The sequence below is a fragment of the Leptodactylus fuscus genome, chromosome 9, assembly GCF_031893055.1.
Source record: "Leptodactylus fuscus isolate aLepFus1 chromosome 9, aLepFus1.hap2, whole genome shotgun sequence".
NCBI classification, from domain to species: domain Eukaryota; kingdom Metazoa; phylum Chordata; class Amphibia; order Anura; family Leptodactylidae; genus Leptodactylus; species Leptodactylus fuscus.
Genome location: NC_134273.1, coordinates 9,434,541 through 9,460,942, shown reverse-complemented (window position 1 = coordinate 9,460,942; position 26,402 = coordinate 9,434,541). Strand labels below are relative to the sequence as shown.

The following is a 26,402-nucleotide window of genomic DNA, read 5'->3' as shown; positions in this document are numbered from 1 at the left end:
GTGATCCCGGCATGCTGGGGGTTGTAGTGTCCTGACTGCGCAGTGATCCCGGCATGCTGGGGGTTGTAGTGTCCTGGCTGCAGTGATCCCGGCATGCTGGGGGTTGTAGTTTCCTGGCTGCAGTGATCCTGGCATGCTGGGGGTTCTAGTGTCCTGGTTGCAGTGTTCCCGGCATGCTGGGGGTTGTAGTGTCCTGGTTGCAGTGATCCCGGCATGCTGGGGGTTGTAGTGTCCCTGGCTGCAGTGATCCCGGCATGCTGGGGGTTGTAGTGTCCTGGTTGCAGTGATCCCGGCATGCTGGGGGTTGTAGTGTCCTGGTTGCAGTGATCCCGGCATGCTGGGGGTTGTAGTGTCCTGGTTGCAGTGATCCCGGCATGCTGGGGGTTGTAGTGTCCCTGGCTGCAGTGATCCCGGCATGCTGGGGGTTGTAGTGTCCTGGCTGCAGTGATCCCGGCATGCTGGGGGTTGCAGTTTCCTGGCTGCAGTGATCCCGGCATGCTGGGGGTTGTAGTGTCCTGGCTGCAGTGATCCCGGCATGCTGGGGGTTGTAGTGTCCTGGCTGCAGTGATCCCGGCATGCTGGGGGTTGTAGTGTCCCTGGCTGCAGTGATCCCGGCATGCTGGGGGTTGTAGTGCCCTGATTGCAGTGATCCCGGCATGCTGGGGGTTGTAGTGTCCTGATTGCAGTGATCCCGGCATGCTGGGGGTTGTAGTGTCATGGCTGCAGTGATCCCGGCATGCTGGGGATAGTAGTTTCACAGACTCGGACCTGACCGGCTGCATATAACTCAGGGGTAGGGAACCTTCGGCTCTCCAGCTGCTGTGAAACTACAACTCCCAACATGCTCCATTCACTTCCATGGGAGTTCCAAGAAAAGCAGAGCCAGTATGCATGCTGGGAGTTGTAGTTTTGCAACAGCTGAAGAGCCGGACGTTCCCTACCCCTGCTATAACTAGACATTACCCGGTCCGGTACCGAAGCACGTGACCCCGCCCCCTCCCGGCAGCTCCGCTCAGACTCCGGACATAACCACGCCTCCTCAGCTCGCTAAGCGGTAATTGGTGTATAGTGAGTCACATGACCAGTTATTCAGCCAATCCTGGCTCGGCCGCCTGCCTGCTCACTTTTCAAACCTGTTTGGTGACGGTTGTGGTCCGGAGGTCACGTCACGTGTTCGGGCGGATTAAAGAGCCCGAGCGGCTCCGGTCACCTGCGCCCAGCAATGGAGAGTCGTATCATCACCCCGGGACCTTACCGGGCCACCAAACTGGTAATGGCAAGTCTGAGGGAGAGGAATGAACGTGTATGTGTGCTTATAGAGTATATACTAATACATGTCACCTACAGGACGTATATAGTGCTCTCTATAGCTGTATATGGCATATACAGGACTGATTATATACAGAGAGGGTATGTGTCATATACAGAACATATATACAGAGTGTACACGTCATATACAGAACATATATGCAGAGCGTACACGTCATATACAGAACATATATACAGAGCGTACACGTCATATACAGAACATATATGCAGAGCGTACACGTCATATACAGAACATATATGCAGAGCGTACACGTCATATACAGAACATATATGCAGAGCGTACACGTCATATACAGAACATATATGCAGAGCGTACACGTCATATACAGAACATATATGCAGAGCGTACACGTCATATACAGAACATATATGCAGAGCGTACACGTCATATACAGAACATATATGCAGAGCGTACACGTCATATACAGAACATATATGCAGAGCGTACACGTCATATACAGAACATATATGCAGAGCGTACACGTCATATACAGAACATATATGCAGAGCGTACACGTCATATACAGAACATATATGCAGAGCGTACACGTCATATACAGAACATATATGCAGAGCGTACACGTCATATACAGAACATATATGCAGAGCGTACACGTCATATACAGAACATATATGCAGAGCGTACACGTCATATACAGAACATATATGCAGAGCGTACACGTCATATACAGAACATATATGCAGAGCGTACACGTCATATACAGAACATATATGCAGAGCGTACACGTCATATACAGAACATATATGCAGAGCGTACACGTCATATACAGAACATATATGCAGAGCGTACACGTCATATACAGAACATATATGCAGAGCGTACACGTCATATACAGAACATATATGCAGAGCGTACACGTCATATACAGAACATATATGCAGAGCGTACACGTCATATACAGAACATATATGCAGAGCGTACACGTCATATACAGAACATATATGCAGAGCGTACACGTCATATACAGAACATATATGCAGAGCGTACACGTCATATACAGAACATATATGCAGAGCGTACACGTCATATACAGAACATATATGCAGAGCGTACACGTCATATACAGAACATATATGCAGAGCGTACACGTCATATACAGAACATATATGCAGAGCGTACACGTCATATACAGAACATATATGCAGAGCGTACACGTCATATACAGAACATATATGCAGAGCGTACACGTCATATACAGAACATATATGCAGAGCGTACACGTCATATACAGAACATATATGCAGAGCGTACACGTCATATACAGAACATATATGCAGAGCGTACACGTCATATACAGAACATATATGCAGAGCGTACACGTCATATACAGAACATATATGCAGAGCGTACACGTCATATACAGAACATATATGCAGAGCGTACACGTCATATACAGAACATATATGCAGAGCGTACACGTCATATACAGAACATATATGCAGAGCGTACACGTCATATACAGAACATATATGCAGAGCGTACACGTCATATACAGAACATATATGCAGAGCGTACACGTCATATACAGAACATATATGCAGAGCGTACACGTCATATACAGAACATATATGCAGAGCGTACACGTCATATACAGAACATATATGCAGAGCGTACACGTCATATACAGAACATATATGCAGAGCGTACACGTCATATACAGAACATATATGCAGAGCGTACACGTCATATACAGAACATATATGCAGAGCGTACACGTCATATACAGAACATATATGCAGAGCGTACACGTCATATACAGAACATATATGCAGAGCGTACACGTCATATACAGAACATATATGCAGAGCGTACACGTCATATACAGAACATATATGCAGAGCGTACACGTCATATACAGAACATATATGCAGAGCGTACACGTCATATACAGAACATATATGCAGAGCGTACACGTCATATACAGAACATATATGCAGAGCGTACACGTCATATACAGAACATATATGCAGAGCGTACACGTCATATACAGAACATATATGCAGAGCGTACACGTCATATACAGAACATATATGCAGAGCGTACACGTCATATACAGAACATATATGCAGAGCGTACACGTCATATACAGAACATATATGCAGAGCGTACACGTCATATACAGAACATATATGCAGAGCGTACGTGTCATATACAGAACATATATGCAGAGCGTACGTGTCATATACAGAACATATATGCAGAGCGTACGTGTCATATACAGAACATATATGCAGAGCGTACGTGTCATATACAGAACATATATGCAGAGCGTACGCGTCATATACAGTACAGAATATATGTACATGTTACAGATGATTATAGATCATACATGACACGTAGATGTGCACTGCGTGCTGCTGCAGTTATAGGACATATAATAAGCTTTATGGAGTCTGCTGGGATTTGCTTTCTATAAGGGCCGTATAGATCACTCTCTATATCATACATATATCTCTCATACACTGGTCACTTCCGCTCTTCAGTCTACGTCTAGTTATTCTCCCCAGACTTCCTCCCCCCCCCCCATTGATCCCCTGGGGCCCGGCCGATTACTAGGAAGGATCAGTCCGTTATTTCCTCTGTCACCCTTGTCCTGCAGGGGCCCCTTGAAGGAACGTCCGTGACATCCAGTGACCATATCCAGCCGATTTATGTTTTTCTGGGAAAGCTGGGTGACAATAGGTCTGTCATAAAAGTAGTCACCCAGCTTTCCCACATCCTCTCTAGAGCCTTATCTTGTTACACAGGGACGTGTCTGCAGTGTCATTTCATCCCCAGGACAGATGGTATATAAAGAATAGACTACAATGTGACACACAGATGGCGTATAGCAGTCATTTGGTGGAGTGTCGGTACGCAACGTTGTGACAGGAAGTGTTATCTTACCTACAGATCAACACACGACAAAGTCCGGGGCTGTCCGTGCACAACCTGCCTTAGAGGACACCTCCATAATGTCTGCAGTTACTCTTCTTCTCCTTTCACATATAAAGCTGAGTACAGAAATCTTGAGGTCTCCTGATCCCCATCATAGAGATACAATGGTGGATCCGGTTGTGGGGGAGGGGTTTATGTGTGTAGACCTAATTTTTACCACTACAGGGGCAGGGACCCCTGCCATAACTACCAAGGAGTGCTCTGCTATGACTAGTGGGTGGACAGACCTAGCCCTATAGCCCGCCATTGCTGACTCTCGGGTTGTCTGGGGTTTCTCCCAGGTCCGATTGTCTTAGACGTCCCTCCTTGTTTCTTCCAGTGGAATGAAGTCACCAAGTACTTTCGTGCTGGAATGCCCTTGAAGAAACACAGGCAGAACTTCAAGACGTATGGGAATTGCTTCACCGCCTCGGAAGCCATAGACTGGTTGCATCACCTGCTCAGGAATAATAGTAACTTTGGCTCTGAAGTGACGAGGCAGCAAACGATCCAACTCCTCAGGAAGTTCTTGAAGAATCACGTCATTGAGGACCTGAAGGGGAGATGGGGCAGTGAGGACCTGGAGGATAACCACCAGCTATTCAGGTAGGTCCTTCAGCCGTCCTACACAACCTGTGGCCGTCTACAATTCCCAGCATGCCCTGACAGCTGAAGAAATGGTAGATCTGAAGGAGCTAGAGGAAGACATTTGGTGGCCATTGTCCTCTTGGGTTCGGGTAATTGGGGGGGCTTCATAGTTCTACATCATAACTAATAACGATTGTTTGGCGCAGGTTTCCCTCCACGTCCCCGATAAAGACCATTCCCAGCCGACAACCTCTGTGGAAGAGAAGCAGCTTAGAGAATGTCTTCAAGGAGAAGGAGAACCTCTTCAAGATGCCAAGTTTCTCCAAGAGGACCCCTAAAAGAGGCGGATCTCTGGACGGCAAGGTAGGTGGTCTCTACCGGGGCCCGGCTATGATCAGGGACTCCAATTTGGTTGCAACATTCAACAGCGTCCTGTTCAGGTTCCTCTTCTCTTGGCCAGGGTGGAGAGCGGTTACAGGGCGTCTCTGTCTCTCTTTCCCTGTCCTGCATTATACAGACAACCCATTGTTATGATTGGACAATGTGTAATGCTTCGTTTCGCCTGTGGTGGCGCTACAGGGAAGCTGAACACTTGCAGCCAAAGATTACAGCAAGTCATTGGAGGTCACTTTATGATCAACTTATTTCAGGGACCTTTCTGTTTTGTAGGGATTGTCAAAAGTGTATTCCATATATGGAAGGACTAGGGGGCGCTACAGGGACTTGCAGGTCACATTGCTGCAGCTGTTCATATATTAACCTGTCTGTAGGGGGAACAAGAAAATGAAGCCGCTGAAGCGATGGACGTGGATAAGGAGAGTGATGGCCCTGTGACCAAGGAGCTGACTAAGAAGGACATAGAAGATATCTGGGGCAACATCACCCTGATCCAGTACGTATACTGCCCCCTGCTGCTGCCTGGGGTATTAATATCCTTCTGTGTCCCTCGCCTGACTTTGTGTTGTCATGTCAATCTGAAGAAGCAGTGCTGCAGTGTAAAGCAAGAAAAGGCAATGCAGCATGAATTTTCAGCGCTTTTAATTTAGCGGAGCTGACGTCTAGTAGAATTTGACATTGTTACCATATTTTTTTATATTTTTTGAAGGAAAACGTTTTTGATGGGATATTTTTTTTAACTCTATTCAAACTATTTTATTTTATTTCTTACCACTACCACTAGGGGGCATGATCACTGATACCTATATATATATATATATATATATATATATATGTGTATTGCAGTGTACTAGAGCTCAGTGACATGGGACATGGGTTGTTGAGTAACCTGTTAGGCTCTGGCAAGGTGGATCAAGATGGCAGCTTGGAGGGACCTTTGTTAGGACCCCCAATTCCCACACATCTGCTTCCACGAATGTGTCACAGGGGGTTCCTATGGAAGACGATATACAAACCCCCTAGATGCCGCAGTCCTGGTGTAATCGGTTGGACTGCAGCTGTGCCCGCCTGAGCGCAGTGATGTACATGTATAGTTCTGGGGCTTAAGGAATTGGAAAATGGCTGCTTGGCACTGACGCAACGTCTTATTTCATTGTGTGAAGCTACAAGTCTCAGAATGTCTTGGGAGTTGCAGGCTCACATCATCTTCAGTTTTACGATACCGTCGCTTACACTTGTCACTTTTGCTCAGTCTTCAGAAAATCCTGGCTCTGCCGTCCCTGGAGGAAGTCCTGAATCCAGCCCAGATGAACCCCGGACACATCATGTACAACATGACCCACACCAGCAAACATGGAGTCGTCTTCCTGCAAGACAAAACAGGTGAAGCTTCTCTCAGGTCTCCTCCACTCTGTAGTGTCCGCTGTCACTTGTCTTACTGATGTGTCTTGTCGTCTTCCAGATGATCTTCCTCACTGGGTCTTGTCTGCAATGAAGTGCCTTGCAAACTGTGAGTATTAGAGGGCGGTGGTCATTGACTGTCCTCTAAAATAGTGATTGGGGTCTGCACAGAAGCTGGATGCCCTGTGTGTCTCCAAGACCCTATAGCCATGTATTACCCTATTCTGCATAGCCGCGTCTCAAGAAGACTCATTTCTGCAAGATCAGACTCCAGGTGAGGTTTGCATTTGTTCCCTGTCTGAATGGAGCACAATGAGGGGACACTGCCTATATGACGGGAATCTCCAGCAGTCCATAGAGCATTAAATAGAGGAACAGGACTCGTGCTCATCAGTCAGACCCCGTCTGATCACATTGTTCTGATTTAGCAGAAAGTCTTCATTACATTTTCTAGCATTTTGTGTCTACAGCTACTCTACGTGCCTATGTGTCTCCATAGTAGCAGACCACAAATAAAGCCTATATAGTCTGGCCTAGTAGTTATATTCCCTTCTACTTCCTGCTACTATACTAAATGTTTGGGGCTTGTTGTGTTTTTGTTTTTAGGGCCTAGACACAATGACATGAGCCAGCCCAGCTATCCCGGCTTTGAGCGCGACGTCTTCCGTACGGTCGCTGATCACTTCTTGAACCTCCCAGGGCCGCTCCTTACATACGAGTATTATGAGCTTTTTGTTAATATTTTGGGTAAGTTTTCGGCCTAACCGTTAATGTTCCTGGCTCTTGTCTGGTGGACTGAGCTGGTGCGGCTGTAGCCCGTCCATCGTATCCGTACGCTTCATCACCTACTGTACCGTGCAAGGCTCAGTCCACTGTGTTGTCTTGCATGGCAGAGGAGGCTGCATTATGGTAAGTGGGTCTATGGCTGGCTCAGATCTTGCCCTATATGTGCTGGGTTCTTAGTTTAGGATAGCTGTGCTGTTAACCCCTTGTCAGCTGCTGGGATCCCTTGTGTTGAGCTGTTATTGGCAAGTAAAGAAACCGAAAAGTTGCATGACGCCAGTGGAGTGCAAGCAAATAGTGAGTGAGCAAGAGCCATAGCTCAAAGCAGGTTCCAGTAATGCAGAAGGTCCTGTTATATAGTGTGTGCACAATAGGTCTATATATTGCACAACAAATTCTGTGCCCCTTGCGGCATCCATAACTTTGCACCAGGAGACTTCTATATCTCAGACGGGAGATGGAGCTGTAGACCCTTGTTACATCCTACAGTGTTTGCCCCCATTAGGTATATGGATCCCTAGGAGATGCTCCGTGTACTAGTGCAAATAACCGAGCGGCCCGGACCACGGAATCTGCAATGCAATTGATTTACAAAAATCTCTGTACACAGACCCTTATAAACAGACAATATTGCACATACAATCCTGCGCCCGCACGGGACGTCCATGTAGCAATGTGCAGGGTTGTGTTCACACTTGTATTGTTTCATCTGTTCTGTTCCCTCATAGGAATAGAAAAACGGATTAAACAATAAAGACTGAACCGACTAATCCGATCCCGAGGAGTCCTATAGACTATAATGAGGCGGACCCAAATGACTGAGACTGTCCGCTAAAACAGAAACTGTCAGACTCCATAGACTGTAACGGGGTCCGCTGGGTTTGTACTGATAAAGATAAGCAGTAACGCCCTCATTGCTCCAAAAAACCATTTGCATCCTCACATAACATAGTGATATTTTGGCAATGGAGACTCCGATTCCTAAGGAGAAATCTCTGGTTAGGGTCACCTGCATGAGGCCGGGGTCTGCTGATCCTCCGTTTGAGAATGTAGTCCATCAATTTTTTTTTTTTTTTGAGGGTAAGAATATTATTATTATTTAAAAAAGTGTTGCTCCGCTCATTGCTCCCATTCTGACGCTGCACAAGCCCCATGCTGGACTATACTGGAAACACAGGAAGTGATCAGTCGGCCAATCACTGACTGCAGGGGTGACTCCGCCTCATCCTGTGATTGGCAGACTGATCACTTCCTGTGTTTCCAGTAGAGACCAGCAGGGACCTGAGAGGTGTCATAACTGAGCGGCGGGCAGTGCGGTGTATTTCTAGAGCGCTTCTTTCCACTTGGTTTCCAGTATTGTCGCCGTGAGCTTGCCTGCAGGGTGTGTGCATGATATTGCTGTTTGCTGTGTCTTATGTTGCCATGCTTTGCACTGTCCTCACTAACCTGCCCCTGCTCACATTATACCCCTGTATTTACCACCCCTGCACATTATAACTTCTATTTCGTTCCTGGTTAGTTGTATGTGGCTACGTTACGGTACCCCGCAGGCGCAACAAGAGGCACAAAGCAAAGAAGGAAGCGTCCGCTGCACGGCTCTCCCAGTCCTCGCCATTGAGCAAAACAAACTTTAAGTCTACTGAATGCCTGCTGCTCAGCTTGGTGCGGAAGGTGCCCAACGAAGATGAGGAAGACAATGATGATCAGAGCTTCGGAGAGCTGGGCAGGGAGCACAAGGACTTTGCTTTGCACAATACCAACAGGGAGAAGCTTTACACATCCCTTGCAAGGCGGCCCAAGGATAGTCAGATCATAGGCGGCAGCTGTCAGAACCTGTCCACCTGCAGGAAGGACTCCGGCGGCCCCTATAGAGTCCGCCTGCGCAGTTGCTCACTGGAGGGAATCGCAGACGTGTCCTATACTGAAATGAGTCCTGGGAGCGATGCTACAGAAGTGTGTTCTCCAGTTTCTTTAACCCTCTCCCCAAATCTACCTCCTTGCCCAGAGCACGGTGTGAACAGTGAATCCGTGTTTGCTGCTGAAAGCAATGTTCAATCCCTGCAGCACCGCCACCCTCCAGCAGAGGGCGCCCATAGATCTGACTGCAGGAAACTGCCTCGATCGCAAAGCCTGGGGGATTGTCTCGGGTCTTGCTCTAGTATAAACGCTCCAGTGGCCGAAATTACCGTCAGACCCGGGCAGATTGGCCAAGGTAGACTTCAGAAACGGTTGAGCTCTATCGAGGGAAGCGAAGCGGCCGACGCGGGTATCACCGTCACCAAACGCTTGTGCCAGAGCAATATGGAGCTCGCCAGTTCTGTCCCCTCAAACTCTTCTGCACTGCACGCTTGTCAGCCCTGCACTGGCACTGAAAGTAAGGTTAACGCTGTTTTTTGCATGTTTTCCTGCATGTCCGTGTGTCCTAGTAATCCAGCCCGTGACTTGTAGTGACTTCTATCCCTGCATGACTTGCCAAAAATCTGACTTTTCTCCTAATCCGTAATCTGTGCATGTATTTTCTACCTCCATTTTTGCATCTAATAACACATTTAAGCTGCTTCACCAATGGTCCGTTTTCTGTATACAGCTCCTAGGCCAGCCTATGTGTGACAGACTACAAATAAACCCTGTGTGCGGTCTGACCCTGCAGCCATGGAGTACTGCACTCCCTCTACTGTCAGCACCACATTGAAGCCGGTGCAATCTTCTAACCTATCTATCAGAGAAAAGATGTTCTACGATCAGATCAGTTACATAATTGTATCTTCTCCGCTCACATCTAAAGCAGCGTTCATGATTCTACAGCTTGTCCAGAAAGCCGTGCATTGGTGGTCGCCTGTCAGTGGTTTGTCTGCAGTCTGTTTCCAAGGCTTAGTAGAACTTACTCTAGTTACATCCAGAGCTGTCGTTCATAATCTGTGCAAAATAAGGTCACCTATCTGATTAGTCACATTGCTCGTATGGTTTGGAGCATTCTATACCGGTGTATACATGTTCTGCACGGATTATATTGGTACATGCAATGGGACGAGCCTTTCCTGCACTTTATCTGGGTGACGTGCGCGCGGCTCGGTGTCACTTTCTAGATGGCGCTCCAGAATAATCCTGCACGAGGCTGGTCACGCTTTGCTTTATAGGATCCCCCAATGTGGCTGCTCGGGTCTTGCACCTCCTGTCCGTCTTCTAGCTGATTTACTATGTCTGATCATTCTGGATTTTTGTGTCCAAATTGCCTAAATTATGCTAAAGAAAATCAAAAAATCAGTAGCTGCAGAATTGCTCTGAATTTCTTATGCAGGACTTAATTTGTTGATGTTTCTCTAGTCACTTCCAAAGCTGCATTCAGTTCCTGAGTCTATTCCCAGGGTGCTCGAGCACTTAACACCTTGTACAGCCTCCCCTCCATTGACTTTATTGTAATTAGAATATTTTCTCTAGCCCCTATCCTTCCTGAGTAATCGGTGCTGTTAGTTTTGGCGCTGAATATGATAACTAAGCTCCCAAAGGTCAAGTGGTTGGAGTCGGACAGGAACAGGCAAGTGGGCGTGACTCGGAGCACACTGTCCACCTCTTGATTGGTGCTCCGAGCCGTGCCCCCTTGCCTACTCATGTCTGACTCCACCCACATGGCATTAGGGAGTTTAATTACCATATTGGGCAACAAAAGTAATGGCTCCGATTGCTCAGGAATGAATGGTGGGGGCTACAGGAAAAACTCCAACTGCACTGGAATGTGGAGAGCGGGACCTATTGAAATATTAGACCAAAGAACAGCGCCACGTCGGTCCATGGGTTGTGTCTGGTATTGCAGCACAGCTCTATTGAGATGAATGACGCTGAGCTGCACTACCAGGCACAGCCTTTGGAGCGGTTTTTGCAATGCAGCGGACATCTTTTTGTAATCCTGAATAACCCCGTTAAGCTGTTTGGTCACTTGTCTGACAGTGGGGTGGAGGTAGACGATAGTGCTTGAGTGGAAACTTGCATGCAGCTCTGGGCATGACTAGAGAAGATCTTCTATTACTCAGCCAATGCAAACCTTTAGTCTCTTCCGCCTCCCGGAGATTTCCTTGTCCTCTGGTCACCCCTGTCTCACTTGTGCCCTCCTGCCCTCAGGTTTGCTGCAGCCTCACCTGGAGCGGGTGGCAATAGACGCCCTTCAGCTCTGCTGTCTGCTCCTGCCACCCCTGAACCGCAGGAAGCTGCAGCTGCTAATGAGGATGATCTCGCGCATGAGCCAGAACGTGGATATGCCGCGCCTGCACGACGCCATGGGCACCAGATCTCTGGTAAGTCTTCATTGTGTGCGTATATAGTGCCCAGTGCCCGTCTGTTTTTTTTTTTGTTTTTTTTTGCAGTATGACTTTGCTTTTTATTATTTTGGTCAGATGATCCAGACTTTCTCCCGCTGCGTGCTGTGCTGCGCCGAGGAGGTGGATCTAGACGAGTTATTGGCTACAAGACTGGTCTCCTTCCTCATGGACCATCACCAGGAGATCCTCCAGGTGCCTTGTTACCTGCAGACGGCAGTGCAGGATCACATCCAGTATCTCCAGAGAACCCAGGTAGGTGACAGTAATAACCTATGTATTATACATGGCTGGTGGGGGAGGGCTCCTGCTGCAGCGAGGTGCCTGACAGCACCACCCATCTGATTCTGGAGGTCTCCCACCCCTTCCATTTGACACCAGAAAGGGCTACACTGCAATGGTTACCATGTAATACCACAGATCTCCTGCAGTGGCCGCTGTGTACCGTCAGGGTATCACTTGATCGCTGCCGATTCTTCCTTTAGCAAGGGGTTTCTAGAATTTGGTGGCCATTGCGTTTTTGAAGGGGTCTCCAAAATTTAAAAAAAAATTGCTGCTTTTTTTTCTTTAAAGATGAGGGACCCATCGGACCCAACTCCCGGCTTCTACTTCTGTAAGCAGATCAGCACACAGGAGTTCGAAGAGCAGAAGGTGGTGACGTCGCAAGCCGCCATCATGGAGCTTCTGGAGAGCATAGTGAAGGATAAGAACATCTCGGTGAAGGAGAAGAAGAAAAAACTCAAACAGGTCGGTCATTGGTCTAGGAGGGGGCTAGATACATGACATGGAAGGATATTCAGTGGAATTTTCCTTTTTCAGTTTCAGAAAGAATACCCTGAGATATACCGCAGCCGTTTCCCGACGTCGGAGAGCGAAGCCAGACTCTTTGGAGACAAGCCTACCATCAAGCAGCCCATGTTGGTTCTGAAAAGGCCGAAATTTCGCAACTTGAGATACTGACTAGAGCAGTCGCCCCTGTAGGACAATCTCCCCGTCTTCTTAGCTTCTTATGTCTCTCGCTGTTTACATATTCTTTCTTACTAAACTTCAGGGAACCAGATATTTTATGGTAAAAAAATGCTAATTTGAGGTTTACAGTGTATTAAGCAGATATCCTGCTCTTAAGAGGGGTCAAAATGAGGATAATTTGCCCCCAAATCAAAGTTAATGCACAGAATGTCATTTGTTCCAATGGGTGGCGCTGTTGCATTGCAGTCTATGAGCAAATGTGCAGCAGCTGTGGTGAAAAGTGGTACTGCAAGCAAAACCCATAGGCTGATGATGATAAATTCCCATAACTTACGTTTTTCTGTTTACACGCGGGGAATCTCGCACCACAAACCTAAGCAGATTAACAAGTATTTACATTCTATGCTTTGACTATTGTGTGTGTATGGGGGAGAATATACAATTTTTCTTGCACCAAGTCCTAGCGGCTATTTTGACCCGCTTTTATACTTGAGGGGTCAATATAACCATTGTCGCGATAGACTGGTGCCGGCTTCCCCGAGCCTTTCCTATTCCTATTTCTCTCTGAAACTGATGGCCTTCTTATTCATTCTTCCTGGGGGAACTCTTATTAAACTGACAGCGGCTGACATGGCGGCGCCGTACTGTATATGCAATGATCGCCACGTCTCCGATACTAATGAAGTGCGCTTATAAGTATTGCCAAAGATGGGAAAAGCCGTACTACGCAGATCCGCCATTACAGGACCAGGTTTTATAGTATGGACTCTTCCCTTTAAGAAATAAGTGTTTGGGATTTTATTTACTTTCACTGACTTGTACTGACATTTCTCTCATTGCCTATTTGCACATTGAATGGCACACAACGCTCCCGCACCGGCCTAGAAAGCTGAAGGTTGTAGGGTCCGAACAGCTGCCGGGTATCTTGTACTGGGTTAAAGGGGAGCTCCACCAGTTGGCTCCCTGGCTATAAACCAGCCACGCTTTATTGATGGCACGTGGCTGGTTGATATGGCCGAAGCCTCATCCTATAGAAACTGCTGAGCTGGAGGTGGAGTGCCCCGCACATCATGGCCGCCTAGGCAGTGTGCAGGAGGTTGTTGCTGTTTACAGATCCTGAACCACCCGCGTGCCTCCTCATACAAAACTGACATTGTGTTTGTCTGCATGTTGCACTCCGTTGTATATAGTTGCCCTATATATTTATGTGTTTTGTGCTTTATAGTGTAAGTGCTGCGCCCCTTGTTATTGTGTACAGGGGGGGGGGTGATCCATTTTGTAATAACCTATTTTACTTCATTGTCGTAGAAAACGGGCTCTAAAGTTGTCCCTAGTAAGACTAGGCATTGCCAGGGAGAGTTGTCTTATTACCAGTATGTACAGAGATAGCTGGAGAGAGGTTCATGTCAGATAGCTGTATATTCAGCTATATACCCTATAGGACAGCGGTTCTGGTGTCATAGGAAGGCATTTGTAGCTAGGTTGCTAGTTAAAGACTGTCATAAAGTAACTTTACATGCAGTATTGGTAGCAGGTGAAAGCTGAGACTCTTTGCTTTCATATGACACCAGAACCTCTGTTCTAGGTTGTATATAACAGGGGATACAGCGATTTGAACCTGAGACGCCCCTATTGACAAGTCCTACATTACACAAGTCTATGGATTCTTCCCGGCAATGCTTAAAGGGATTCTGGTGAGAACTTCAGTGCCTGATTTTTGCTTAAAATGAGTAAAATGGGTTAATAAAGTGTATTACAACAAACACCCCTGCGTACAAGAGACACAAAGTTAAAAGCGCTTCCACTTTCATTGTGCTGAATCTTTCTTATTCTACATATTGCATGAAGAGATGAGCTTTATACTTTTTACCTAAAATGCAAAAACTTTATATTAATGAAGCAATAAATGAATTTTGTATAAGTTTTGCCGTTTTATACTTTGTTGCATTAAGTAATTGAGCTTGCTTGAATACGGTATATGATTGTAATGGTATACTATGATCTGTATATTGCATACAGGGTAATATACAATGTAAAGGGAGCGTTATACTGTGTGTGGACCGCAGAGATGTCACAGTACAGGGATAGCTGCCCCTGCCGATCCGTCATGTGAATGGGGATGGATGTGTATATGGAGAGGCCACGTAACATACTGTCACCGCCACGCAATTCACATAAGAAGATACAGGTCCACATTACTCCAGGAGGCCGCGGATCTCCTTAGCCCTACAAGTACGGGATTTCTATGGACTCTCGGGATCCTTGATAAGAAGCCTTCTATCATAAGATGCAGGACCCTGCAGTGGGATGAATCCCCTTCATTTCCAGTAGACTGCGGTGTCCTGCGCTGCATTTACTTTGTCATATAGGATATTTATACAGAACTCACTTGTATCATAACCCGGTACGGTCACAGATACAATGATCTAATCTCATTATTAAATGTTCTAGGACAAAGGTTCTTGTTCCCAGCCGCTGAGAACAGACCCCATATAAGACGCCGTAATCCCATTACACAACGCCATGACACCCCCCCCATCATCCAGGAGTCTAAAATCCTAGAAATATGGAGAACTCTCCTTGTATTTACTGCCCCTAGAGGTGAAACAGAAGACTTAAGGTGGAGCAGCACCCAAATGGTTAAACCTACAAGAGGAGATATAAAAGGAATTGCAAAACTAACAATTGCCTAATAGAGTTCAATGCCAGAGGGGTGTGTGTATTTTTGCAACAGCTTTTTGCATTTTGCACTTTTTGCATTTTGTGTATACAGATCCTACGTAGCGCTATGTGTTTCAATGGTTACAGACTACAAGCTATCCCTGTGTAGTCGTAGGGGATCTCTAGTGACATTACTTCTAAGTGACGTCACTGCTCTTACTGTAAAGAATCCCTTCCTAAATCGAGGCTGTGCAGCAGATTTCGTGACCTGATGGAATGTCTAGGCAGTTACCAATCGGGGGTCTGTGCAGATTCGGGTCATGGGAGCTGTAATGGCAACTATATTGGCGGTCACTCAGCTTTTCCTGCAATGGATACAAGAAAGAGACGACTGAATATAATTTGACTTTTTGGTTTTATGGGACAAGAACATCTCGGTCCTATAGGAAGCTTCTGAGGGGTCACAGTCTCTTTTTGTCTCTCGATGTCCATCCACAGGGCGCCATTGTCAGAAGGTTCTGCCCGTTCCTCCGTGTTGCCAGCCATTAGTCTGAGATAAGCTCTTGTCTTGCTACGTGTGACCGAATTCCTTCCCCCGATTCTTTCCTTTAATCCACTGCTGGTTTGAAAGGATTTAGAACTAAACATTGTTCAAAGAACCTCCTTGTGCGAAGAGCAAAGACGCTGAAGACTGAATGGAGAAGCCGCTTCAAGAGAATCCGCTCCTGAAAGAATCTTCTGTTCCCCGTCCGCTCGCTCATTGGCTGCGCCGGCTCTTTAAGAAGATTATTCTCTCGAAACAAATCAAAGTCCCTATAAATAGCCGGAGACTTCAGACTCCCAGATTCACTCTCCGAGCGGCTCGTCCCTTAGCAGGAGGCATCATGGTCAGCCGGTAAGTGGCGGCGCGGACGCCATTAGTATTCCCATCGTCTTCTAGGAGTCTTTTATAAAAATTCTAAGGAAATTTTCTTTTTTTCTTGCAAAGTGTTTGCAGACGAAAGTCTTGACGTTTCTGTGTCTGAGATTTTAGGAATCTTCTATTATATGAGATATAATGGGGGGGGGACTTGGTATAATAAGCGCATCCGTTTTCTGGTGCAAAAATGTGCCGGAGATCAAGGTGGGTCAAGGTGATCCCAATTATGGTGCAAGGGATCATGTGAGAATTAAGGGGCCGGAGTCTCCTAATAATAAAGGCGCATCTCACACCAACAGGGGTATGAACAAAGACTGGCAGAGGGAACGCCAGTCTCAATAAACTCCCTCCCATTGTATTTTGCAGTGTGGAGCACCCTGCTGGGGGCTATAAGAAACTGTTTGAAACGGTGGAGGAACTGGCCACCCCGATGAGCGTCCACATCACAGGTAAGGGCTTCATGAGCTTTGTGCCCTGTTACAGACATGTTGGGGGGAGGCTCCTGCTGCAGCCGGTTGTCTTAGAGCCAGGCACAGGACAATAAACAGGAGGAGGAATGTCTGAGCTTCAGTTTAGGAATAGAAGGAGATTAATGGACATTACATTGTTACAACTTAAAGGGATTGTCCAGCCAAAGCAACTTACCCTCTACCCACAGGATAGGGGGTAACTTTCTATGGCTGGACAGCCCCTTTAAAGGGATAAGAATACTATTACTTAAGAACTAATGACATCACGTATGTCCATCACCTCTTATACCGCTCCGGCACTTTTATATGCAATGACTGTATAGCCCTACATAGTCTCTATGATGGCCGCCTTGCTCTACCTCGCTACAGTTTTCATCCTCCATTCCTTCTCGAATAGGTCGGTTACCCATGTGGCTCTCTGGCAGTCTGTTGCGATGTGGGCCCGGACTGTTTGAAGTGGGGTCTGAGCAGTATTATCACCTGTTTGATGGACAAGCCCTGCTACATAAGTTTGAGTTCAAGGAGGGACAGGTGACGTATCATCGCAGGTAGGTGTCCATTACCTACATGATATCTTAAAGGGATCCTCCTTTTGTAATCTTGAAAGTGTCTAAAGGAGATTGTCCAACCTTTAAAGGATTAGAAAAAACATGGTTGCTTTCTTTCAAAAACAGCACCACCCATTGTCCAGAGGTTGTGTGTGGTATTGCAGCTGAGCCTCATTCACTACTCTAATAGAATACAATATACAGTGAGCTCCTCCTAGTGGTGACTGCAGGTATAAAAATCTTATGAACTCAATGAGGGAAGTTCATCAGAATTTGCCCCAAGTGTATCTCAGTTCTTTAAATATTAGTGCCCCCTATAGGTGAGAACAGGTAATAGCATTTATTGTGTGCCATGTCCTCACCTATACGGGGCAGTATTATTGAAATTGATTCAAATGCAGGTTTGTAAAGACTGACGCCTACGTCCGAGCCATGACCGAGAAGAGGATTGTCATCACAGAGTTTGGAACCTTTGCCTATCCAGATCCCTGCAAAAATATATTCTCCAGGTGAGCGATGGGCGCGGAGGGTTTACAAAAATTTTGGGTTATAAAACAAATCTAATTTTTCTATATTTTCTTAGGTTTTTCTCATATTTCAAAGGCCTAGAAGTGACAGACAACGCCCTGGTTAACATTTACCCCGTGGGGGAGGATTTTTACGCCTGCACAGAAACCAATTTCATCACAAAGGTTGATCCTGAAACATTAGAAACTATCAAGAAGGTATTTTATAAACTGGGGAAGGGTCTTGGTTGCCGTAGACCAGGGGTTGGTCACCTTCAGCAGGCCGGTTGCAATAAAACTACAACTCCCAGCATCTATTACTTGTTCTACTGGTCTTAGGACTTGCATAGAAGTGAATGGAGCCTGCTGGGAGTTGTAGTTGCAGGTGGGATTCTACAGGTTGCTGACTCCCTACCATAGACAACCTTACCTGATTCTCTCCTATTAGTCCTGATGAATGAATCTGCAAATTCTATATCAGAAAGGAGATAAGTGATGCCCTATGTGTCTGCAGCTGCTGGGATTGTTACATAACTATTCACATCCTCTAAAGATCATTGTTCAGTTTAATATTTTGCAATAGTATCAAGACAGCAAATGTCAGGTCACATGACTGAGTGCACCGGGGATAACCTCACGGCTTCATGTGCGTCTTTTAGGTAGATCTGTGTAAATATATCTCCATTAATGGCGTCACAGCGCATCCGCACATTGAGAACGACGGCACCGTCTTCAACATAGGAAACTGCTTTGGGAAGAATTTTTCAATTGCTTACAATGTTGTCAGAATCCCTCCGCTGCAGGCTGGTAAGTGTGAACAGGAGGGAATAATATAGACTATACCAGAGATTATAGGTGAGAGGACTCGTGTGCGGGACTGTGGAGATCTGAGGACTCTCTTACCTTATCATTACAGACAAAGAAGATCCCATAACAAAGTGCAATGTGGTCGTCCAGTTTCCATGTAGTGATCGATTTACACCGTCCTATGTGCACAGGTAAGCGGGAAGATTTACATATAGTAACTATAGACAAGCCAGATACCAGCAACTCACATCTAATGTACAAGAATATAACTACTATAATACTACCTCCTATGTACAAGAATATAACTACTATAATACTGCTCCTATGTACAAGAATATAACTACTATAATACTACTCCTATGTACAAGAATATAACTACTATAATACTACCTCCTATGTACAAGAATATAACTACTATAATACTACTCCTATGTACAAGAATATAACTACTATAATACTACTCCTATGTACAAGAATATAACTACTATAATACTGCTCCTATGTACAAGAATATAACTACTATAATACTGCTCCTATGTACAAGAATATAACTACTATAATACTGCTCCTATGTACAAGAATATAACTACTATAATACTACTCCTATGTACAAGAATATAACTACTATAATACTACCTCCTATGTACAAGAATATAACTACTATAATACTACTCCTATGTACAAGAATATAACTACTATAATACTACCTCCTATGTACAAGAATATAACTACTATAATACTGCTCCTATGTACAAGAATATAACTACTATAATACTACCTCCTATGTACAAGAATATAACTACTATAATACTGCTCCTATGTACAAGAATATAACTACTATAATACTACTCCTATGTACAAGAATATAACTACTATAATACTACTCCTATGTACAAGAATATAACTACTATAATACTGCTCCTATGTACAAGAATATAACTACTATAATACTGCTCCTATGTACAAGAATATATCTACTATAATACTACTCCTATGTACAAGAATATAACTACTATAATACTACCTCCTATGTACAAGAATATAACTACTATAATACTATTCCTATATACAAGAATATAACTACTATAATACTACTCCTATGTACAAGAATATAACTACGATAATACTGCCCCTATGTACAAGAATATAATTACTATAATACTGCTCCTATGTACAAGAATATAACTACTATAATACTACCTCCTATGTACAAGAATATAACTACTATAATACTGCTCCTATGTACAAGAATATAACTACTATAATACTGCTCCTATGTACAAGAATATAACTACTATAATACTGCTCCTATGTACAAGAATATAACTACTATAATACTGCTCCTATGTACAAGAATATAACTACTATAATACTGCCCTCCTATGTACAAGAATATAACTACTATAATACTACCTCCTATGTACAAGAATATAACTACTATAATACTGCTCCTATGTACAAGAATATAACTACTATAATACTGCCCTCCTATATACAAGAATATAACTACTATAATACTGCTCCTATGTACAAGAATATAACTACTATAATACTACCTCCTATGTACAAGAATATATCTACTATAATACTACTCCTATGTACAAGAATATAACTACTATAATACTACTCCTATGTACAAGAATATAACTACTATAATACTGCTCCTATGTACAAGAATATAACTACTATAATACTGCTCCTATGTACAAGAATATAACTACTATAATACTGCCCTCCTATGTACAAGAATATAACTACTATAATACTACCTCCTATGTACAAGAATATAACTACTATAATACTTCTCCTATATACAAGAATATAACTACTATAATACTACCTCCTATGTACAAGAATATAACTACTATAATACTACCTCCTATATACAAGAATATAACTACTATAATACTACTCCTATGTACAAGAATATAACTACTATAATACTACTCCTATATACAAGAATATAACTACTATAATACTGCTCCTATGTACAAGAATATAACTACTATAATACTACCTCCTATGTACAAGAATATAACTACTATAATACTACTCCTATGTACAAGAATATATCTACTATAATACTACTCCTATGTACAAGAATATAACTACTATAATACTAATACTACCTCCTATGTACAAGAATATAACTACTATAATACTGCTCCTATGTACAAGAATATAACTACTATAATACTACCTCCTATGTACAAGAATATAACTACTATAATACTGCTCCCATGTACAAGAATATAACTACTATAATACTGCTCTGGTCAGTGGCTCTTTGGTAATTCTTGTCTTTTCTCTTCCAGTTTCGGAATGTCTCCAAATTATCTCCTCTTTGTAGAACAACCAGTGAAGATTAATCTGTTTAAGTTCCTCTCTGCCTGGAGTATCTGGGGAGCCAATTACATGGATTGCTTTGAGTCTCATGAAACTATGGGTGTGAGTAATAACACTGCTATCTGTCAGCTCATCATCTTTGTAGGTTCTCTGTAAATGTTCAATAACTTCCTCACTCACAAGAAGTCCTTCTGTAGTAATACCGTAGTCAGTAGACAAGGAGGAGGGGGATGCGGCTTCAGTTTCTGTCTCTGTGTCTGAGAGTTCACGCTGTGAGAGGGAGGATGATTAGCTCCCCCTAGTGGTGGCTGTATGCAGCCCAAATTATATATCAAGTCAGAAAAACAGAGCTCTCCCATACAGATATATTCTAAAAAATAATCACCAGTACCAGGGTTGTTAACCACTTCCTTGCTGTGTTCTGTAGGTGTGGATGCATGTAGCTGAGAAGCACACAGGAGAATACCTCAATATAAAATACAGGACATCGGCCTTCAACATTTTCCATCACATTAATACGTATGAAGACAATGGATTTCTCATAGCGGACCTCTGCTGCTGGAAGGGGTAATGTCACCAATAGTACTCACCCCCTTCTAATGATACTGATATCAGTGTGCAATGAGCACCCCCTAGTGGTGGCTGCAGGGAGACGGGAATCACAAACCTAGTAAAGAATGATAAAAATTGGGGGTGACTGTCCTTCCAACATGAGCTAAGAGGGGTATTAGTAGCATCCACGCTCTTCTTCTTGGACTGCAGCCGCCCCATGGCTTTGTTACCTGGACCTTAAAGGGTCTCTGTCACCAGAACCAGCATATCACCCCAGCCCTGCAGATAGATAGGTTACTGTCACCAGACCCAGCATATCACCCAGCCCTGCAGATGGATAGGTTACTGTCACCAGACCCAGCATATCACCCAGCCCTGCAGATGGATAGGTTACTGTCACCAGACCCAGCATATCACCCCAGTCCTGCAGATAGATAGGTTACTGTCACCAGACCCAGCATATCTCCCCAGCCCTGCAGATAGATAGGTTACTGTCACCAGAACCAGCATATCACCCCAGCCCTGCAGATAGATAGGTTACTGTCACCAGACCCAGCATATCACCCCAGCCCTGCAGATAGATAGGTTACTGTCACCAGACCCAGCATATCACCCCAGCCCTGCAGATAGATAGGTTACTGTCACCAGAACCAGCATATCACCCAGCCCTGCAGATAGATAGGTTAGTGTCACCAGAACCAGCATATCACCCCAGCCCTGCAGATAGATAGGTTACTGTCACCAGACCCAGCATATCACCCAGCCCTGCAGATAGATAGGTTACTGTCACCAGACCCAGCATATCACCCCAGCCCTGCAGATAGATAGGTTACTGTCACCAGAACCAGCATATCACCCCAGCCCTGCAGATAGATAGGTTACTGTCACCAGACCCAGCATATCCCCCCAGCCCTGCAGATGGATAGGTTACTGTCACCAGACCCAGCATATCACCCCAGCCCTGCAGATAGATAGGTTACTGTCACCAGAACCAGCATATCACCCCAGCCCTGCAGATAGATAGGTTACTGTCACCAGACCCAGCATATCACCCCAGCCCTGCAGATACATAGGTTACTGTCACCAGACCCAGCATATCACCCCAGCCCTGCAGATAGATAGGTTACTGTCACCAGAACCAGCATATCACCCCAGCCCTGCAGATAGATAGGTTACGGTCACTAGACCCAGCATATCACCCCAGCCCTGCAGATAGATAGGTTACTGTCACCAGAACCAGCATATCACCCCAGCCCTGCAGATAGATAGGTTACTGTCACCAGACCCAGCATATCACCCCAGCCCTGCAGATAGATAGGTTACTGTCACCAGAACCAGCATATCACCCCAGCCCTGCAGATAGATAGGTTACGGTCACTAGACCCAGCATATCACCCCAGCCCTGCAGATAGATAGGTTACTGTCACCAGAACCAGCATATCACCCCAGCCCTGCAGATAGATAGGTTACTGTCACCAGACCCAGCATATCACCCCAGCCCTGCAGATAGATAGGTTACTGTCACCAGAATTAAATAGTATTTTCCCCTTGTGAATCGCTGCCACCGTTCCTGAAATATGGCTGTATGTCAGCGGGGCTGAGCTGATTGACATGCAGGTTCTGCTGACACTCCCTTTAAGTGTCAGTACCGCAGTATCTTCTCCTAGCAGTTGCTGTAACTTTTATCATTGCAGCTTTGAATTTATCTACAATTATCTGTATTTGGCCAACCTGCGGGAGAACTGGGAGGAAGTGAAGAGACTGGCAGAGAAAGCTCCTCAGCCTGAAGTGCGGCGATACGTGCTGCCGCTCGATATCCAGAAGGTAAAGCACGCCCTGGAATGGGTGCACGGGGTGTCCTCTAATGTCAGATGCTGCTTACAACTAGAGATTTGTGCATATTTGCGAGGTTCGTCCATCTGTCACAACCTGTTTCTGCACCTTGGCTTGTTATATTTTGGGGTCTAAAGACTGCAGAGTATAATAGTCATTGGTGGTTGGTGAAACCCAAAAATTTGGGGTATAGTTGAACCCAAATTTTTTGGAAAATTTGTAAGAAATCCAGTTTTTTTTTATGAACTGGTTTGGTCATCTCTACTTACAATTTCCTTATTTTGTTCAGCGTTGACTCCTGATCCATTATGACAGCCCTCTATGCTTTACACTGCAGCTCTGCTTGCAAATTCAGTCATCCACTGGCAAATATTAATGGGGTTCTGAAATTTCCTTTTCTACCAGAATGACGTAGGAAAGAACTTGGTGAATCTGCCGTACACCACAGCTACCGCCACGCTGCGCAGCGATGATACCATCTGGCTGGAGCCCGAGGTTCTCTTCTCTGGACCCCGACAAGGTTTGCACAACAGATAATGGTGCCCACAACTAGTACATTAAAGGGGTTGTCGGTGCACTTGTCTGCACTTCTGTGTAGCGTCCTATGATCTGTATTAAGCCTCATGCACATGGCTATATAATGGCTTTGTGTAATCTCTGAGGAGTGGAGGGGGCTGATCCTATAAGAGAAATGACACCTAAAATTGACCTATTTGTTTAAGCCAAGTTTTTATTTTAAACATATTGTTGCAATTTTTTTGTTTTAGATTTTCAGTGTAGCATTATGTCTTGCAATTCATACTCTGACCACTAAACCTAATAATAACATACACTTTCCAATTTTGTAGGGGTTTGCTTTGCGCCGGTCACCTCATGTACATAATACAGAATTACAATAGAAGATAACACAACTCCCTGCACAGAGCAAGTCTAGAAAACTCTCCCATAACTCCAAACTATTGCTGCCTGTGGCCATGAGACTGCCATAAAGCACACCACTAAATGTTGTTAATAGGGCAAAGGAAAAGCTCAGGCAAGATGGCCGCTGCCATAATCATGGACAGAAAATGGAGCAAAAAAAAAATACAAATAAAAAAAATATTTTAAAAAAGTGACATTCCCTTTAAGTTAAATTTTAGTACAAACTCCTCATTGCCATGTTTGCGTTTCGAGCCATCCTTCTTCCTAAGTGAGTCATTTGCCTAAAGGGCCGCTTTTCCCTTTGTTAGCTCCTAATTAGATGTGTATTTTCCGGAGAAGATCCTGCAAATTGCTTTACTTTGGCACAGAGAAGTTTGCACAACTCATTAAAAGTACAGCAATCAGAAAAGACATGCAAATCTCCATCTGGCCACTGGGTGGCAGTGTGCACTGCGATTTATACTGCAGAACTTCCATCATAGATTGCATAGAATATACCGTATTTATCATGACTTGTATAGCACCAGCATAGTCCGCAGTCCTGTATACATAATGCAATCACCTGCAGTACCCGCACACACACGGGCAACCCATCCAAGGACTACATATACCAGCAAGTCATATATTTGTATTGTTCCAACAGCTTTCGAATTCCCGCAGATCAACTACGGGGCGTACAGCGGTAAAGACTACAAATACGCATACGGACTGGGACTGAACCATTTCATTCCTGACAGGGTGACTATACAGGGTTTATATTATATATATGTTTCTATAGGGTATATACAGATACTATTTTCTGACTGCTGATGTCACTGTATATTCTCTTCTAGCTTGTGAAACTGAATGTGAAGAGTAAAGAGACTTGGGTATGGCAAGAGCCCAACACCTACCCGTCTGAGCCCATATTTGTCCCAACCCCAGACGCCTTGGAGGAAGATGATGGTAATGATATTTGAAGGGACTGTTCAGACAAGGCGTTTAAGGGGGTTCAGTGGTCACCCCAAAGTCATAATGATACTTGGATGCAGCCTCAATGGAGAAAAGTCACCTTTAATATAGTTTGTGCATCTCGGTATAACAGCTCAGTCCCATTCGAAAGGCTAGGGCTGGGCTGTTATGCCGAGGATGGTGACGTTGGAGGCTTTAGGTCGCTGTCATAGCTTGCACATTCACATGTATGGAATAAATGTTTTGGCTGCTGACATCTGACACACGTACGCGTATCTGACTACGTCGCAGCCTCTTCCTCCTGGACATAAGTATAGGTCTGACCTCTATAAATGGAAGGTCCTGGAACAAATCTTTGTAACTACATAGTGTATCATTTGTTGTGCTGTTCCTCTCTTATTCCTCCTGGAAATGTAACAATGTTTATAAATGTAGTCACACATTTCCAGGAGGAATAACAGAGGAACATATTTATACAAGTCAGGAGAGACGGAGGAGGGTGGTCTCCCGCTCAGGACCCCATGTATAACCCAGAGTATATATAATACTAATGTGCCTTGTATCGCTACCACAGGTATCATACTGAGCGTGGCCATTGCCCCAGCCGTGGGACACAAGCCCTCCTGTCTCCTGATCCTGGACGCCAAGGACATGAGTGAGATCGCCAGAGCGGAGGTCGACACCATCATCCCCGTCACGTTTCACGGCATGTTCAAAAATGCCTAAAAGGAACCCGATGACATGACTGCTTGTAATACAATGTATCACAGCCCAGAACACGTGTACAGCGCCCCTCAGAGGACAACAGAGAGAGGACCCGGCCGTGCCTTCTGTATATGGAAGCTGCAGTATAGCCATATGTATATTTATACATCTATTAAATCTATGGTGAGCCTAGGAGCAGACCTCGGTGCCTGACAACCTTAATAAATATATTTTGCATTGTAATGACTGGCAAATTGTCACATCTCAGTCAAGAATATATTTGCATCATTATAAGATATTAAATGTGAATACAAACAATTATAATATCCTTTATTAGGGACAGGAGTATCTGCAAGTACTAACCATGTGTCCCCACCCTAATACAGTAATAGAGGGGAGAGGAGGGGGATGAAGCTGCAACTATACGGTGAGAGGGAAGGAGAGGCAGAGACACCTGATTGGCCCAGAG

At 44.8% G+C, this 26,402-nt stretch overlaps 2 protein-coding genes across 2 annotated transcripts; both read left to right on the top strand.

Moving 5' to 3' along the window:
- Nucleotides 1–1,148: 1,148 nt before the first annotated feature.
- Nucleotides 1,149–12,733, top strand: DEPDC1 (DEP domain containing 1). The gene is made up of 11 exons (XM_075287751.1): nt 1,149–1,270; nt 4,608–4,873; nt 5,062–5,218; nt 5,626–5,747; nt 6,504–6,634; nt 6,714–6,761; nt 7,259–7,399; nt 11,552–11,724; nt 11,824–12,000; nt 12,319–12,492; nt 12,565–12,733. Exons 1-11 carry the CDS (start codon nt 1,223–1,225, stop codon nt 12,703–12,705), a joined length of 1,578 nt encoding a protein of 525 aa, XP_075143852.1. The 5' UTR covers nt 1,149–1,222; the 3' UTR covers nt 12,706–12,733.
- Nucleotides 12,734–16,206: 3,473 nt separating this feature from the next.
- On the top strand, nt 16,207–26,074 carry RPE65 (retinoid isomerohydrolase RPE65). Its single transcript, XM_075287253.1, has 14 exons — nt 16,207–16,270; nt 16,661–16,743; nt 17,162–17,312; nt 17,714–17,821; nt 17,896–18,037; nt 18,478–18,625; nt 18,735–18,816; nt 20,941–21,073; nt 21,399–21,538; nt 23,218–23,347; nt 23,762–23,876; nt 24,921–25,015; nt 25,111–25,222; nt 25,803–26,074. The coding sequence occupies exons 1-14, from the start codon at nt 16,260–16,262 to the stop codon at nt 25,952–25,954; spliced, it is 1,602 nt and encodes a 533-aa protein (XP_075143354.1). The 5' UTR covers nt 16,207–16,259; the 3' UTR covers nt 25,955–26,074.
- Nucleotides 26,075–26,402: the final 328 nt, after the last annotated feature.